This window comes from Mycotypha africana (assembly GCF_025528875.1).
Source record: "Mycotypha africana strain NRRL 2978 chromosome Unknown BDF20scaffold_2, whole genome shotgun sequence".
In the NCBI taxonomy this organism is placed as follows: Eukaryota; Fungi; Mucoromycota; class Mucoromycetes; order Mucorales; family Mycotyphaceae; genus Mycotypha; species Mycotypha africana.
Window position 1 is genome coordinate 3,453,516 of NW_026515726.1, and position 15,609 is coordinate 3,469,124.

The window sequence follows — 15,609 nt, forward strand, 5'->3', positions numbered from 1 at the left end:
ACGTCACGATCGGGAATTTTGTTCAGTAAAATCGGTATCAGACGATGGGAGCTTGGAGAGGGATCGGTATTCACCAAATGTTAACCTACTGGGCCATCGAGAAAGGAGTTGTTATGCTAGAATTAGACGAGAATTTCAGTAAGGAACGATAATGTTTGGGGCTATAATTCGAGGTTATAAGCGACACCAGCATTTAAGAAAAGATAAAAAAATAGTTTTTTTATGTATCCGAAAGAGGTTTCTTTTCTTTAGATTTAAAGGGTCCTTCCTGTTGCCATTGTCAACATGTAATGGTTTCCTTTGATTTTTTACAATAATACAGAGAAGGCGGAAAGTGTTGACAGAGAAAAAAGCATAAGCGTAGCACTAAAAGAGAAGCGCAACCTTGTCTGACCGATAGGTTCGAAAGGGCATTGCTTGCTTACATTGCCGAAATGTCCAGTGCTCAACGTCTTTCATTGTGCTCTTCTTTACACAAACAGAATAGGGTCTTATACTGTATATTCTGGATGAGCAATCCGTGAACCCTGGATCATCAAGTAAAGAATAAGGGAATTAATTTATAGAGAAAATCTCCTTGACATACTCTCAACATATTGTTGTTAACTGTTATATGTACATTTGATCTCGATAGACGAATACTGGTACTGCTTGAATGCACGCATAGATATTTTCAATCGTATAATGTTTGCATACCACTGACCCTTGAGGAAAACAAATATTACCCTTGGTACCTCAGATACTCTGGAAGGAAGTATCTGACTAATAAAGAGTATGATAAGAATGTAAGAGGAGGTATTATCCTGGTGCCAGTTTCTACCGCACATCTTTATTTGAACTCTAAATAGAATATCTTATGATCGCGCACAATTAATAATAAATTGGTGTGATGAATTACACATTATCAGCTTGAAATCATTAAAGCAATAATTAACATTTCATTTCTAAACCGGTTATTATGCATTATCTTCCATTTCACTTTCTTGTCTAGAGAATCCCTATATTTGTCAGTCTATATATGGGGGCTCTTTCGGTAGATGTTTAATTTTTTGGTTTTCTAACCCTGAGCAAATCCCAATATATGAACTTCGCTAAATCGAAATAGCTTTTATACCCCATAATTCCTCGAAGCTAATCCCTTCCCTACGCCAGCTACTTTAGAACTATAAACATCAATAAGTTCCAGTATTGAGCTATGATAATAGCAACAAATTATTATTATTTTTTTCGAGCTGATAAAATTGTAGCTACATTTATTAGAGTTGGGTGGCAAAGATTTTGTTCTAATCCAAAAAAATTAAAGTCTATGGCCTTCCTCTATTCATAGTAGCGTGCAATCTATGTTCTAGCATCAGCTACATCACTTTTACTCCGCGGTGACACGCAAATTGCATAGTGAATTTGCGAGCATTATGCAATCTACCATGCACATTCCAAGCCAGCATAATTTGCATGCGTCTTTTTTTTTTTTTGCTACCAAGAAACGTACACTGCTCTCAATTATTTGGCGCAGCTCTTTTTCTGAGGTGTCCAACATCTTTTTTGCTGTCCAACATCTTTTCTGGGGTGTCCAACATCTTTTCTAGCTTCCTTATGCACGTATGGGTTGTTTCTGTCGTATTTGAGAGTATATGATATACAAATATTAAAGATATAATTCACTTTATGAAGGATAAAGATGAATTATATAATATTGCAAACCAGAAATAATTAGAAACTTCATAAACTCTAATATATGAGTACGGTGAATTAAGTGTTGTGTTTAGTTGACAGCATCATATGAGATGTGGAGAACTCGTATACAAATTATACAAGATCCTCACACCTCATTACTGCTGAAATAATATAAAGTAGAGTAGGAAACGAATATAGAATAAGTGATGATGCACCTCAGAAAAGATGTTGGACACCTTAGAAAAGATGTTGGACAGCCAGAAAAGATGTTGGACACCTTACAAAAGATGTTGGACACCCCAGAAAAGATGTTGGACAGCAAGAAAAGATGTTGGACACCTTAGAAAAGATGTTGGACACCTCAGAAAAGATGTTGGACACCTCAGCAAAGATGTTGGACAGCTCAGAAAAGATGTTGGACAGCAAAAAAGATGTTGGACACTTTAGAAAAGATGTTGGACAGCCAGAAAAGATGTTGGACACCTCAGAAAAGATGTTGGACACCTCAGAAAAGATGTTGGACAGTGTTTTATCGATGAAGATATCACTGCTGAATAATCCGTGACAAGACGGAGGCACATTTCATTATTGGTATTTATAATTAGATGGTAGTTTACGTCATGGGCATTATCTATTAGTACTTCAGTCTATGATTTGCACTGGTGGTTAAAATGGTTCAACCAGTTTCTGTAATCTTTTATATCTATTACCTTATAGAGTAGGATGTCTTTATTTGCTATTCCGCAAAGATCATACTATTCAGAACTCTACTTATTATAGTATTTGTGGAGAAGTATCAGGTGTGGTATTTGACGACTTGAGAGTTAAATAACTTAATTAAAAACAGTAAAAAGCTTAACGAGATCAAACTAGTAGGTCTTTCTTTTGAATCAAGTTAAGTTCAAAGAGAAGAAAAATATCTACTGCTGAGTTATTCTACTCAAAGAAGACGTACGTCTTCTGAACCGTAAAAGAATAGAATTCTCCCTTGAGGAGATTACGCATCTACCCGGAGCGGGTGGACTTGTAAACGTATCCATGGCTTGATCTAGTGATCAAGCAACTAACCTATTTTCCCGTGCTAACCATTATGTACTACTGCTTGCAGGAAAATAATATTAATTAGGAAAATGGTATTCGTGCGTGGTGTTTGAGTTGAGTGAACAGTTATTGTAAAGGACGATCACAAACTATTATCTTGTAATCATTCTTTATGCCGAAGGCAGAGAATAGTACTTATAACCTATTATACCTTGGTGTTGAATCAATATATCCTGCATGTCCATATTAATTCAACTATATATCCTATGTCATATAGTAACGTATTATAGCAAAATAAGTAAACTATATATCCTAAATGACAACCTGTTCAGCCTTATACGAGGTAGCTAATCTCGTATAAGAATCATTGTGGTATTTCCATACTTCCTATAATATATAAAGACGAATTAGACACACTTTCAAGCATTTGACTCGTTATTATGATCATAGAACCATAATAACACTTGTACACGTCATCTTGTATTTCTAAAAATGCGCATACATAATGCTGCATTCCTACTGGTTAAGAACGAGTATTTAGCTCCTTTTTTTTTGTATCTCTTTCCTTTCCTTCTTTCTTTTGTTGTCAATACAAACATTCAGTTCGCTATGAACGCTTCCCTCTCTGATTTTTAGTGTATAATAAAAAGACTGAAGGTGAGATGGGTCACCTTCAGTCTATATATCAATTATAAGTCGCGTTCACTAAACATAAATCAACTACAAATATCACAATCATTACTTATTCTATATTCGTTTCCTACTCTACTTTATATTATTTTAGCAGTAATGAGGTGTGAGGATCTTGTATAATTTGTATACGAGTTCTCCACATCTCATATGATGCTGTCAACTAAACACAACACTTAATTCACCGTACTCATATATTAGAGTTTATGAAGTTTCTAATTATTTCTGGTTTGCAATATTGTATAATTCATCTTTATCCTTCATAAAGTGAATTATATCTTTAATATTTGTATATCATCTACCCTCAAATACGACACCGCTAGCCATTGGTATCAATCTATACAAGAGAAATCCCTTCAAATTCGTAAGTTATCCTGATTCTCCAACAATGCTAGCTACAGATTTACCTGATAACATTGACGACCATGATGGCAACGACAACAATGACAAAAGCGATGATCGCAACAACAGTGACAGCAACAGCGGCAGCGACGATAGCAACAGCAGTATCTATAAAAATGATAAAAACAACAACAGTAAGAAAGACAGATCTAAAAAGCGGAAACTTAATGACACAGTTATACCATTCTGCAAGGAGCGTCTGTTGAACCTTATGAGAGAAATTGCTACTGAGGAAAATCCTTTGAACGATAATTGTTATACCAAACAATTCCTAACTGCAGAAAAGCAATACCAGTTAATGTGCAGTGTGTTCCCGCATCTTCCAAACCATTGTAGCCAAAGCCAACTTCAATATTGGATTGGAAAGGCAAAGATCTGGGGAAAATCAGGACGCTCACGGGAGTTTGGGCGAAAACTTGGACGAACCTTATGGGTGGTTGATGAACAGTTAAGGGGTAAAATCACTGCACTAAAATTTGGATTTCTATATTCTAACAATCTATTCTGTAGCGTTTATGACAGATACTTCCGACACTGTCAAGACATACTGGAAATATTTGGAGCATGATACCAAATGCGGAACAATTGGCTATGCACGTAAATCACCATATGACGAGTCCAAAGAGTCCCGAATACGTTTATTACAGCTAATGGTCAGCAAACTGTACCTCCGCGGAAAGTGCGAAAAAGTATTCGTGAGTCCCATTTGCAAAGCAGATCAACCAATATTAGAAAGAGATTCGCCAAAGCAAAACGATTTACTGCTAAATTTAAGAGGATCGCATGGTGATATTTCAGGTACATCAAGGGTTTAATGTAATAGTTATGATGACTAAAGATTTTCTATAGATTTGGTTGCACACGTCCATTTCAGTCAAAAACCTTTCCGCCTTGTAATCATTGACTACGCCGGGCTTTCAACGTCACCAGATGATATTGGGGTTTTTTTGGAGTAAGTCGAAAAGAATGCGGATTGCAGCAAGTCTTTTCATATTAATTAACTTGAATACTAGACAATGCAGCAATATCGAAGAAGTTGTTGTAGACCATGGCTCTTCGTTTGAGATCTTGTCACGTTTTGTTCTCTTAGAAAAGAATGGTCTGGAAAAATTCAATTCCGACAAGCCAACGTTAAACGATCGAAGTGATTTGCAATCCAAATTTGATAATGTAATGCCAGATTGATCTTTGGCAAATTGAAAAGTAGGAAAATAAACACATTTGTATCCTCAATACTTAATATACTTATTTATGCTATCGCGTGTGTGAATGGTGGATTATCCATGGCTTTATAATGGCCTTCCGTAAGCAACTACTTGTCCGTTTCATCGAGAGTCGTTTTGAAGAAACTGATGTACGATTTAACATGATTTTTATTGAATAATTTTTAACCCAATGCGCACACAGATAAACTACATACAGAAAATTGCCCGGGGCAGCTCGATTTCTTGAGAATAGAGCGATGCATAGTGTCGGTCAGGGTGCCGTAGTGGGCAAAAAAGCATAACTATCTAAATGGGGGGAGGGGAAGGGGCTAAACTAATCATTATAATTGGTAGGCTAAGACTTGGGGCGCGGTTCGGAATCTTGCTTAATTAAGCCTGGGCGGGCACCGCAATTATTCATAACTTGTTTAAACACCAACACCGACCGAGAACCACCTTGATAGCGGCATTAAAAAACCCTAGGAAGCAGAGAGAAAGGGATCAAAGCTGAAAAAATATCAGCGGCGTACAAGAATCGAACCAACAATTGTTGGTTTGGAAAGCCAATGTGTTAACTACCTCTACCGGCACCTATTGCTCGACTGACACGGAGTGTGAAGGATTGTCAGCTCAACCAATAGAATTAGAGCACGTGAAGTCCGGCTCGATGCTCGGTAGAATGAATGTGCGGAAATAGAATAGTTTAAATAGATAGATGAGAAATATACTTTAATAAATGAGCTTTCTTTCATATAACAATCTTAAATCTAAGTTAAGAAACAGTACAACAAAATCTATACTGGAAAACCAACCATAGTTATTTCACGGACTACTACTCCTAACGTGTCACGACTGGTTAACCTCTTCCCCTCCCACAACCCTTTAGTACCTTTTTACCCTTGAGCCCTAAGGGGTTTTTAAATTCTTTTCAGTCTTTGGAGCTGCCCCGGACAATTTAGATAAGCTTAATATCTCGTGTCCATTGGGCTAAAAAATGCCAGTAATAAAAATCCTTTGTTTATAAACGTATTCATATGGAATCAATTTCATTTTCAGAGCTGTGATTGGTTGATTTAACGGCTATATTTCGCCGTTTGAAACATGCCAAGGAACAGTATGAGCATTCAGGAACTCATACACTTCTCAAATTACTTAATTTGTAGTAATGACAAGGTCTCAATTTGTATTCTATGATGGCAACATCAACCTAATTTTTGCTGTTTTTCAATCTTTAAATTGGTTAATAGAGTAAATACGAAGCCGAACATACCGAGAAACAAAAAAAAAAGAAAAAAAAAAAAGATATCCGTTATATAAAAAGAGCTTTTTTAGTTTGAACAGTAAACATTGTTACCGTATTATTCTATCTATCCTTCATCACTATCTCTACACCTATAGTACATAAAAGAGAAAGATGAAATTCACTTTACTGTCTTGTGCCGTTTTCATAGTCTCCTCAGTTTATGCTCTTCCTTCTGCTCCTTTGTCAAGACGTGACGGCGACTTTATCTCCTCATCATCAGCAGACAATAGAATCCCCACTAGAACGATTCTGTACAACAACATTTACGCACCTCAAACTTCACCTGCTTTTCCAAACTTAGACACTCCCTCTGGTGTGATTTCAACTTATGCTGGCGCCGCTGCCTCAGCCGAAATTGATACCTCTGCCCCCTTATCCAGAGAAACGTTAGACTTGTCCAAATACCCAGAACCATGGTCCAAGCCTGACACAAACCATCCCGAAGTGCAAGCTATGGTGAAGGCCATTCAATGGGATTATGTGCCTAATATTGCTGCTCGTAAAGTTGATAAAGAAGGCAATGTGGTGATGAAGGGCTATGACGCTAATGAGGATCCCGATTGCTGGTGGACATCCTCCAATTGCCTTGAACCTAAAGTGAACTATTTGCCTCCTGACGTGTATACCTGCCCTAACCAATTAGAATGGGGTTTAACCTATGACGATGGACCTTTTGCTTTAAGAGATGACGACGAAGAAGATGCAAAACAAGAAAATCCTTATGCTGAGCCTAGATTGTATAACTTTTTGGCTGATCAAGGGGTGAAGAGTACTCTTTTCGTAAGTAGAGGGAAAGAGCTTGACATGAACGTTATTTATCTAGAAACTAAACTTTTCCTATTTCGATAGTATATTGGTTCAAATGTCGTGGCGTATCCTGCCGCTGCTAAAAGGGCCCTCAATGATGGTCATTCCCTTTGCGTTCACACATGGTCCCATCCTGCTATGACCACCCAATCCAATGAAGAAGTCGTTGCTGAGCTCTACTGGACCCAACGTGCTATTAAAGAAGCCACAGGTGTTACACCCAAATGCTGGCGTCCTCCACAAGGTGATGTGGATGACCGTGTTCGTGCTATTGCCTGGCAGATGGGTATGCGTACTGTGATTTGGGACAAAGATACGTTTGATTGGAACATGCCTGCTCCTGGAGGCGGTAACTTACCGCCTGCTACAGTGGACGGTTACTTCAAGGGATGGTTACATGACGCCAAATCTGGTAAAGACGCAAATGGTACGGTTATTTTAGAACATGAACTGAACCATGCTACTGTACAAATGGCAGAAAAGTGGTTGCCCAAGGTAAAAGAAACTTTCAAGGTGCTTCCTGCTCTTCAATGTAATGATATTACACAGCCTTACTGGGAGGAAGACTTTACATACCCCTCTGCTCATTAGATAGCTTTTGAAGTTTTGTTCCTTTACCATGTTTATCCTTCTACTTTGTTTATATGCATACCCCTCACTCATTGTTAAATAAATCATTTTCATAATACATACGTGTCCGCTAGATTTTCTTGTCTATAGACAGTGGTCTTTTTTTTTTTTTTGAACTTTTCAAAATGGTTAGTAGGAATACTAAATGCAAGACGAATTGAAAGTGATTTGTATGTGATGATGATATATGCTTGAAAGAATATATAGACTCGTGCGTTTACATTAAATTGATTTAAACTATTTACAGCATTTCAGCGGATTGTCTAACTAATTTTGCTACCTTCTTTTTGAATTGAGGGTAATCTTCACGATACTCCTTGGCAGCTTCTATATTGGCAGGCGATTCATCGTTGGGACTGGAAAGCATAGATATGACAGAGACTAGAATGGTCTCTACGGTGTGAACAGGTGACCAACGTTCACTTGCATGTTCATAGCCATATTTATCATCTCCAGGTGGATGCTTTTTGAAGTTGAAAAAAAAAAGAGATATATCAGTTTGAAACTATATCTGAAAAAGCTTTGGTTATGCAGCTCAAACTCACAAGTATAGAAATGCACACTGTGCCATCAGGGTAAACTAAAGCCAGTTCGGACAAATAATTTAGCGTGATATTTGAATTAGAGTTCAGCATTTTGTCTTACCATTAGGATGATACATTTTTGTTGTAAAAACCATTGTGGGAGGATCGATAGGATATGTCTATTTCGTTGTAAATTCATTAAGATTGAGGAGACGCTTTGCTATTTTTTTTTTACTACCTTTGGAAAAGAGAGACGAGCTTTAAAGAAGCCTCCTTCACTATTTAGGGAATTAAAATGTCAGGCTTTAGCGGAAAAAAAGACAAACGAAAAAGGGCACTTACTATAAAGTATCGTGAGCGCCCATAATGAGTACTTCCCACTATCAAATGATAAAATGAAAGGCCATAGTATTATGGTCAATCAATTGAGTCAGAAAATGAAATATAAAAAAATAGATGACGATAGCATTTTCTAAGCCTTTTTCTTGGTCCTTTTTTTTTTTTTTTTTACCTCATAAATGTTATCATCTACAAGTCCTGCAGAAAATCCTTCAACAGGATTCTTTTGAAGATCTAGAAAAATTTAAGATTTGACAAGCACAGATCACAAAATAGAAAATCAGACAAAGGACAGAAATAGGTCATAAAAAAAGAGAGTTTTTGAGATGATCAAAAACAGAGATGAGCAAGAGTTCAAAAATAAAAACAGAAAAGCAATGGTCAATATTTCTTCATAATGTAGACGTTATTATTGTTTAAAAGATGATGGTTTAGAAAAGATATTATACCTTTCAATTGTCTTTGAAGCAAAAGTGCACTGGGTTCCATTTGACTCATTTTTTTTTCTGGCCAGAAATTTGGAGATACGACAAGGCAAAAGAGGGAAAGTTTGAATTGGAAAAAGTCAATTTTTATGGATTATAGTAGGGTGCATTTAATTTTGAAATGCCCTTGTCCGGCCGGAGATTATTAAGGAGCGGCATGACCATCATTGGTCAAGCTTACCTTTTTTTCTCCACTTTCCTTTATTCCAACAAAAAATTATGTCAACAAGGCTGTTAACGAAGAGATGGTATAATACGATAAAAGGTACATAATAGAAGAAGATAGTCTATGAAGCCATGTAATAGACTGACTTTTTTTTTTAGTCCCTGTAGACGAACATTGTTTGGTAAGAAAAAAAATAACAGACAAGGAAAACGGATAGCTTCTGATCGTCTTTCAAACGAGAAGCCTTTAAAACCAACTTGGACTATTGATTCTTTGCTACAAAACAATAAAAAAACAACAGACGCTCAAACGCTCATATCAGACAAACAATTTAAACATTTGTTATCATTAGCAAGGATTAATGTGAAAGACGAGAAAGAAGCAAGTCGACTAAAATCAGAAATTCATCAGCTGCAGCGAATTACAGAAACCATCAAAAACCTTGATCAACAACATGATACAATAGCTCCTCTGACGCATCTCTGGAAGCAGGACAAAAGCCTGGCACTACGCGATGATAATTTAATCGAAACGGATCCAACAGAACGACGGGGTCGCGCTTTATTAGATCATGCAGAGAAGAAAAGTGGGTATTTCTACACAGTCGAGCAAAAAGTAGGACTTCAGGACATGGAAGAATAGAGATCATCTTTCTTTCACGACGAACATATGGAAATCAAATCACAAAGGAAAAAAATAAAAAAATAAAATAAAAAATAAATGAACAATTTTTTTACATTTGTCTATCATGTGTATGTAAATAGGTAATTTGGGAAGACGATGTACTCGGAATTTTGTTCCAAGTGATAATGTTGAATATGTTTAAGACGAGTCGCGATCTTCAGGAATAAACCACTATGTACATCCGCTTATTCTAATCTTATTCAGCAAGAGGAGAGGTTCCTTGATTTCTCTTTGCATCCAAATCTTTCTTTGTTTGCTCTTCAATCTCTCTAATATCATCGATAGTCAAACCATACCACTTATCAGTCCAGCAGAAAAGTTGTCTTTAGGAGATATATGAAAATAAAACAGAAAGAAAAACACATTAAGTGATCGGCCCTCATGTCTATTCTTCTTCCTCTTTTCCTATTATTACCTGTGGAACATAGTGAATAGATTATGAACTGTCTTTGCGATGAAGGATTCTGTCTTGTTTTGAAGGCCAAACCATTTAAATTCAATATAGACCAACTTGTAACATGTCATTACAGGTTCACATTTCTTCTGCCAATCTTTGTCTGTTAACGGACCACGTCCAGTCTTTTCTGAGTGGTAGAGTTTGGGATCTTCATCCTTTTTATAGTCTTTAGGGTTGATTTTGTCGTGGGCGACATCAATAAAAATTACATTTCTCTTTTTGAGATCTTCTTTACTGATCTTCAAGGCGTTTTCAAGCTCACCACGTGAACCATCCACATGAAGAGTTTCATATACAATAGAGAAATTGTCCTTCATGAAGCCATTCTTCAAAACTAACCAAAAAAAAACAAAAAACAAAACCAGAATGCATGGTTTAGGGCACACGTATATACTTTCAAAAGTGCTTTCCATCTTTGAAATCCCGCAAACAGCATCATGAATACGTAAAGAAAGCGAGAGTCCCTCCCGTCGGGTGTGAGCAAACTTACCAGTTTTACAATAAGGATAAGCATTCCAAGCCTAGAAATTAGTTCATATAGCAATAGAAAGACGTCAGTCTTTCAAATCAATGACTAGCAGTTTATAAAAGTCATTTCTCCTTTATACCTCTTCATATAAATCAAGCGCGCCTGCGGGTGCAATATGACGAACAAATGAGGGTACACGGGATGCCAAACGATAGATTTTGTGTGTATATTGACCCTTTTCATCCCCCTTTTCGTAAGGCTCATTTTTCAACACTTCAACACCTTCACCTCCACCCGTGGAGTTCTTTGAGGCCATAGCAGTAGCATATAATTGAGCTATTCTCCAACAATAAATACAATGTTAGACCTTTCATACACGTATTATCCCATTCACCAAGCTGTCAAAATATCAACATTCTTTTCTGCCTCCCCTCCTTTATAATATGTGATGACATCTCGACATGACAGATGTCAAACGTCAAAAAATTTAATGTTCTGTACGCCTTACCGATTTGATATTCTGATTCAGTACAGTTGTTAATGATACGGTATTCGTTGATAATCATTTTAGATATATTATATTGAAGGGTTATTTAAGCCGATGAATGGTTCTCAATGACTTGGAAAAGGAAATAAAGAGATACAAAGAAAAAAAGAGAGAGAGAGAGAGACGTTTCGAAGAAAAGAGGTTACAATTTGTAAGAAAAAAAAAAAAAAAAAAAAAAAAAAAAAAAGAAATATTTTTTGGGTTCCAATTAAAAAATTATTGCCTTTTTTTTCCAATTGTTCAGAGCTTGTCAAACCCAAAAACGAGCCGGCTGCTACAAAACGGTTAAATTTAGGTTTGAGGTATTTTAGGCCAGCCAGCTACCAACATTACCAACAACTTGTCTGCATTATTATGAAAGACATAAAGAGACGCAGAGACATTATTTTCATGCTGCAAGACCAGTAAAACGTTTTTCAAGGCCTGTGAGATGGAGTTATCGTTTCATTTGGGATTTTTTTTGAGACTAAAAATATCGCAAACTGTTCGTGTTAGAATGCATTTTACTCTGTATTTTACTTGACCCGTTTGAAATGATTGAATATAAGGATGGAATTTTTGCTCAGCCTAAATGAAAAAATAAGCTACTAATGATCGTATTGTAGCAAAATGAGCGACCTTTCGAGCTGTTTTTATTATAAATCAAAAGGATACATGGTAAGATATATAAAAACAGAAATGTCTATTGATTTTCATTGGGTATATTCGTCGAGCATGTTACTTCAGTAGAAGCTTTTGTCTCAATTTCCTCAGTAACGATGGCATCATTACTTTCTTCATTTATTACATTCTCGTCTATGATAACTTCAGCATCATTTGAAGGCTGAATCGGATCTATATCCGTGTTTTTTGGATTCCCATCTGCTTGAGTCTGCCCTTGATCCTCTTTTTCAATATTCTGTTGTTGAGCCATTCCAGTCTGTAGTTGACTGTTATTATCCATATCAAAATGATCTTTGTTTCCAGCTGCTTCTCTCAACGGCACTATTAGTGGTTGCTTTTTCTCTTCCAACACAGAAATATCTGAAGGCTGTTCGTCCGATTTTAACCATATATAAAAGATTGGAAATTCAATAATGACCTCGTCCTTTAAAACATCTCTAAATAGTGCGTCCATAACATTCGATACATCAATAAAATAACCACGAGGTGCCTTCTCTTTTTTTAAAGCGACTTTGAATTGATCAAGGCCGGCTTGAACAAAATCGTTGACTTGATGACGAATAATGTGATAATCGCTTTTGCCTTGAGGAGATTCAGCATATAATAGATTTTCGAAAAATGCATAAAGTGGTTTATTGCTCGGAAACCTGTTTTGTAAAGTTAAGAAAAATAAGCATGAGTTTGATCAAATACAATCAATGGATGAATACATATTATAACTTTACGAATGTTCCAAATATCGCTCTCGTCTATTATTTTTGCAAAAGTTGATTTCCAAAGACCAGAAAATCTGTCTTAAGCTAAACGTCATAACCATATACTTATTTTGTTAATGCCCACTCTTCTGTAATAACCGTACTTAGATGTCTTTGTCCCCCTTACTTTTTGCTATAGTTTGTCTGATTCAACTTATTCCGGCTCATACCAACCGGTAGAGAAGAAAATCGTATTCCCATTGAGTTAGCTATTTTTGTCACCAATCTCGCTTTATTCTCGGCAGCCTTGTGTTTTATATCTTTCGTTACACTCAATCTACTTCTGGTTACATTATCTGCTTGCCTTGAGACATCCTCCAAATAGGTATAATCTATAAAGAGAGGGCGTCGATCAGTTACCCCTTTCTTTCTTCTTCAACTGTTACTACTATTTATCTTACCACTCATCATATTTGACTCATTATATTTTTGTAAGGGTATATAAGCTACTTTATCACGAATGCCACTACATGACGTTTCCTTCTTATGCTTTCGAACGCAGTCGAGGCAACAGGTCCGTGTATGGCAACGTGGGCAAGTATAAATCCATTCATTTCGTTTACAAATCTGACACAAGGCATTAAAGGATTTCTGTTGGCGTCGTTCTTGACTTATTTCTTCATTACTGGGCTTGTCCATTTCGGGTATAAGAGTGATGCCTGCTTCTTCAATAAACTGTTGATCTGGTTGATCTAAACCGCCATTACTCTCAGAAAACAATATTGACTGCCGTTGCGAAAGCAGATGTTCTTCATTATTGAAACCTGTATTCTCGTTATCACTAGAATTTGAACTGCTCCCTACAATATTTTGTCCATTGAAGGCATGATTGTTGGACATTGTTTCTGATGATCTAGATTTCCAAAAAAGAAAAAAAAAAACAACTCCCAGATACAAGTGTATTGCGTTTAAAAAATCGATTTTTTTTTATTCGGCTTTCAATCTTTTTTGCAGTGCGAACAAATAATTTTTGTCTTCCATTCAAGTTTTTTGTAGAAGTGTCAAGAACACTCAGACAATGAACCACTTTATTGAGATCATTATTGATAGGTTATAAGCTAATCATATCTACGCAATTATCAATAAGCTTTGTTGAATGGCGTATCCACCCCTGACAGCTTTTGGCAGTTATCGATTTGGTTGCTTCTTCACCACGATTGGCTACGAGTTTGTTCTTTTTCATAGTGTTTTACGTACTTTTGCCTTAATTTTTTGCCCAGCATTCTTCGACGGGATTTAGCATGGGAAAGTAAGCTGGGGAGGGATAATGCTTTGTGACCATTGCCAGGAATTGCTTGCAGTACGTCGGGTGATTTATGAATGGTACCGTTATCCATTACAATGTTTTTGCTGTGTAAGTCCAATCTATTAGAATGGCTGCCTTTTGGGCGCACAAAGAGTAAGAAGTGATCCAAATTTGTCCCATGCGGAAGACCTTGCTTTGACGCCAGTGATAACCTCCTGTTTCTTGCGGGTTTTTCAAACTTGTTAGGAGAGCGCAATCAATCCACAGGCTGATAGGCAACCTATAACACGAGGATTTACACCCTCAGGCCCAAACGATCACTTCTGCTTTCAGTCTAAATCCCGCGTTCCAGTTATTCTCTCACGTATCAAAATCATAAGCACAAGAAAAAAAAAAGTTAGAAATAGAATATCTTTTTTTGTTCTGTTCAGCTGAAACTTTGACCAAACTGAAGCATGACAAGGGGATCACTGGTACAGCAAAGGAACCTAGGAAAGTGTTTACAGTGTAACTTTGAAATAAAACAAGCATGACGTAAATAGAATCCATGACTGCACGCAATTTTGATCCGGATTTTTTTCAAGCCAAACTCCTAGAAGTAGGTTTTTTAACGCAATATGGCTACTTGATTTTTCACGCTGGTCTCCAAAACAAAATACAACAGCTTTAGATTCATAACTACCCATTTCTTTTTCTTATTGAGAAAACGCTATAAACCTGTATCATTTTGTTCAAATATATTTGAAATGAGTACAGCACCTGGACCTTCAACAGCATCAGCAACTACTTCTAATGAACAAACTCAGAATACAGTACAGCAACCGAAATTAGAGCTTGCAGGAAAAGTTGAAGTGTATAAAAGTTCTTGGTTAGAAAACCTTCTCGATTATTCAATACTTGTTTCCAATAATATAAGTATGGCAAGAGACCAATTAGCTAATGAAAGGAATTGGCTGACTTGGTTTCGACTCTCTTGCACCCTTATTATTTTAGGTTTGTATATTGGACAGAGAGGGCCACAGTAGGCGAGCCTGATAGAAAGAGATTGAGAGAGAAGTGAGGGATGAAACCAGAAATATCCTTATTGTAGAAAGTTTTACTGTATCAATAGGATTTACTGTGCTGATTCAGTTTCGGTTACCAGATAATGGTGATGATCATGACAATAATAACAATAGCAACAGCGGTGATAGCGGTAGCCATTTTGCAGATGTTGCAAATAAACCAGTTGGCTTCATTTTCATTATTATTGGATTTTTATGCTTCCTAGTTGGCATAGGCAAATACTTTAAAAATCAACGATTATTAGTGAAGCAAGCAACTTATGTGGAAGCAGGTTGGGGTAGCTATTCTATGGTGCTTATCGTTTTCATATTCGTCTGTACTATTATGATTCTAGCATCGACAAATAAAACTGCAAACTCTTTTATTTCGAGTTACTTGATCTAATTTATGCAAACATATGTACTATTGTAAACTTGTCGCTTGGAATAGGTTCATTCTCGTCACATCGAAGACTATC

At 36.6% G+C, this 15,609-nt stretch overlaps 9 protein-coding genes across 9 annotated transcripts; 5 read left to right on the forward strand and 4 right to left on the reverse strand.

Annotated features, from left to right (window-relative positions):
• Positions 1-1,891: 1,891 nt before the first annotated feature.
• Positions 1,892-2,177, forward strand: BDF20DRAFT_856370 (uncharacterized protein). Its single transcript, XM_053080295.1, has one exon. The coding sequence runs from the start codon at positions 1,900-1,902 to the stop codon at positions 2,119-2,121; it is 222 nt and encodes a 73-aa protein (XP_052939919.1). The 5' UTR covers positions 1,892-1,899; the 3' UTR covers positions 2,122-2,177.
• A 1,520-nt stretch (positions 2,178-3,697) lies between these two features.
• Positions 3,698-5,340, forward strand: BDF20DRAFT_856380 (uncharacterized protein). Its single transcript, XM_053080296.1, has 5 exons — positions 3,698-4,262; positions 4,318-4,605; positions 4,657-4,759; positions 4,821-5,111; positions 5,215-5,340. Exons 1-4 carry the CDS (start codon positions 3,794-3,796, stop codon positions 4,990-4,992), a joined length of 1,032 nt encoding a protein of 343 aa, XP_052939920.1. The 5' UTR covers positions 3,698-3,793; the 3' UTR covers positions 4,993-5,111; positions 5,215-5,340.
• Positions 5,341-6,366: 1,026 nt separating this feature from the next.
• BDF20DRAFT_856389 (uncharacterized protein) lies at positions 6,367-7,873 on the forward strand. Its single transcript, XM_053080297.1, has 2 exons — positions 6,367-7,095; positions 7,165-7,873. Exons 1-2 carry the CDS (start codon positions 6,427-6,429, stop codon positions 7,711-7,713), a joined length of 1,218 nt encoding a protein of 405 aa, XP_052939921.1. The 5' UTR covers positions 6,367-6,426; the 3' UTR covers positions 7,714-7,873.
• Positions 7,874-7,993: 120 nt separating this feature from the next.
• BDF20DRAFT_813499 (ubiquitin-conjugating enzyme/RWD-like protein) lies at positions 7,994-8,656 on the reverse strand (the record flags this gene model as incomplete). The annotated part of the gene is made up of 5 exons (XM_053076884.1): positions 7,994-8,215; positions 8,298-8,332; positions 8,398-8,455; positions 8,515-8,554; positions 8,619-8,656. Coding segments are annotated over 5 exons (393 nt in total), but the record flags the coding sequence as incomplete, so codon positions are not given.
• A 663-nt stretch (positions 8,657-9,319) lies between these two features.
• On the forward strand, positions 9,320-9,908 carry BDF20DRAFT_911016 (uncharacterized protein; the record flags this gene model as incomplete). Its single annotated transcript, XM_053083774.1, has 2 exons — positions 9,320-9,348; positions 9,425-9,908. The coding sequence occupies 2 exons, from the start codon at positions 9,320-9,322 to the stop codon at positions 9,906-9,908; spliced, it is 513 nt and encodes a 170-aa protein (XP_052939923.1).
• Positions 9,909-10,027: 119 nt separating this feature from the next.
• On the reverse strand, positions 10,028-11,564 carry BDF20DRAFT_338655 (uncharacterized protein). The gene is made up of 5 exons (XM_053075235.1): positions 11,385-11,564; positions 11,016-11,212; positions 10,898-10,928; positions 10,366-10,741; positions 10,028-10,273 (listed from the first exon to the last, which is right to left on the reverse strand). The coding sequence occupies exons 1-5, from the start codon at positions 11,440-11,442 to the stop codon at positions 10,147-10,149; spliced, it is 789 nt and encodes a 262-aa protein (XP_052939924.1). The 5' UTR covers positions 11,443-11,564; the 3' UTR covers positions 10,028-10,146.
• Positions 11,565-12,105: 541 nt separating this feature from the next.
• On the reverse strand, positions 12,106-13,105 carry BDF20DRAFT_815223 (uncharacterized protein; the record flags this gene model as incomplete). The annotated part of the gene is made up of 2 exons (XM_053077059.1): positions 12,106-12,733; positions 12,969-13,105. Coding segments are annotated over 2 exons (765 nt in total), but the record flags the coding sequence as incomplete, so codon positions are not given.
• Positions 13,106-13,144: 39 nt separating this feature from the next.
• BDF20DRAFT_793526 (uncharacterized protein) lies at positions 13,145-13,423 on the reverse strand (the record flags this gene model as incomplete). Its single annotated transcript, XM_053076233.1, has 2 exons — positions 13,145-13,173; positions 13,243-13,423. Coding segments are annotated over 2 exons (210 nt in total), but the record flags the coding sequence as incomplete, so codon positions are not given.
• A 1,410-nt stretch (positions 13,424-14,833) lies between these two features.
• On the forward strand, positions 14,834-15,536 carry BDF20DRAFT_911019 (uncharacterized protein; the record flags this gene model as incomplete). The annotated part of the gene is made up of 2 exons (XM_053083775.1): positions 14,834-15,080; positions 15,199-15,536. The coding sequence occupies 2 exons, from the start codon at positions 14,834-14,836 to the stop codon at positions 15,534-15,536; spliced, it is 585 nt and encodes a 194-aa protein (XP_052939927.1).
• Between the last annotated feature and the right edge of the window lie 73 nt (positions 15,537-15,609).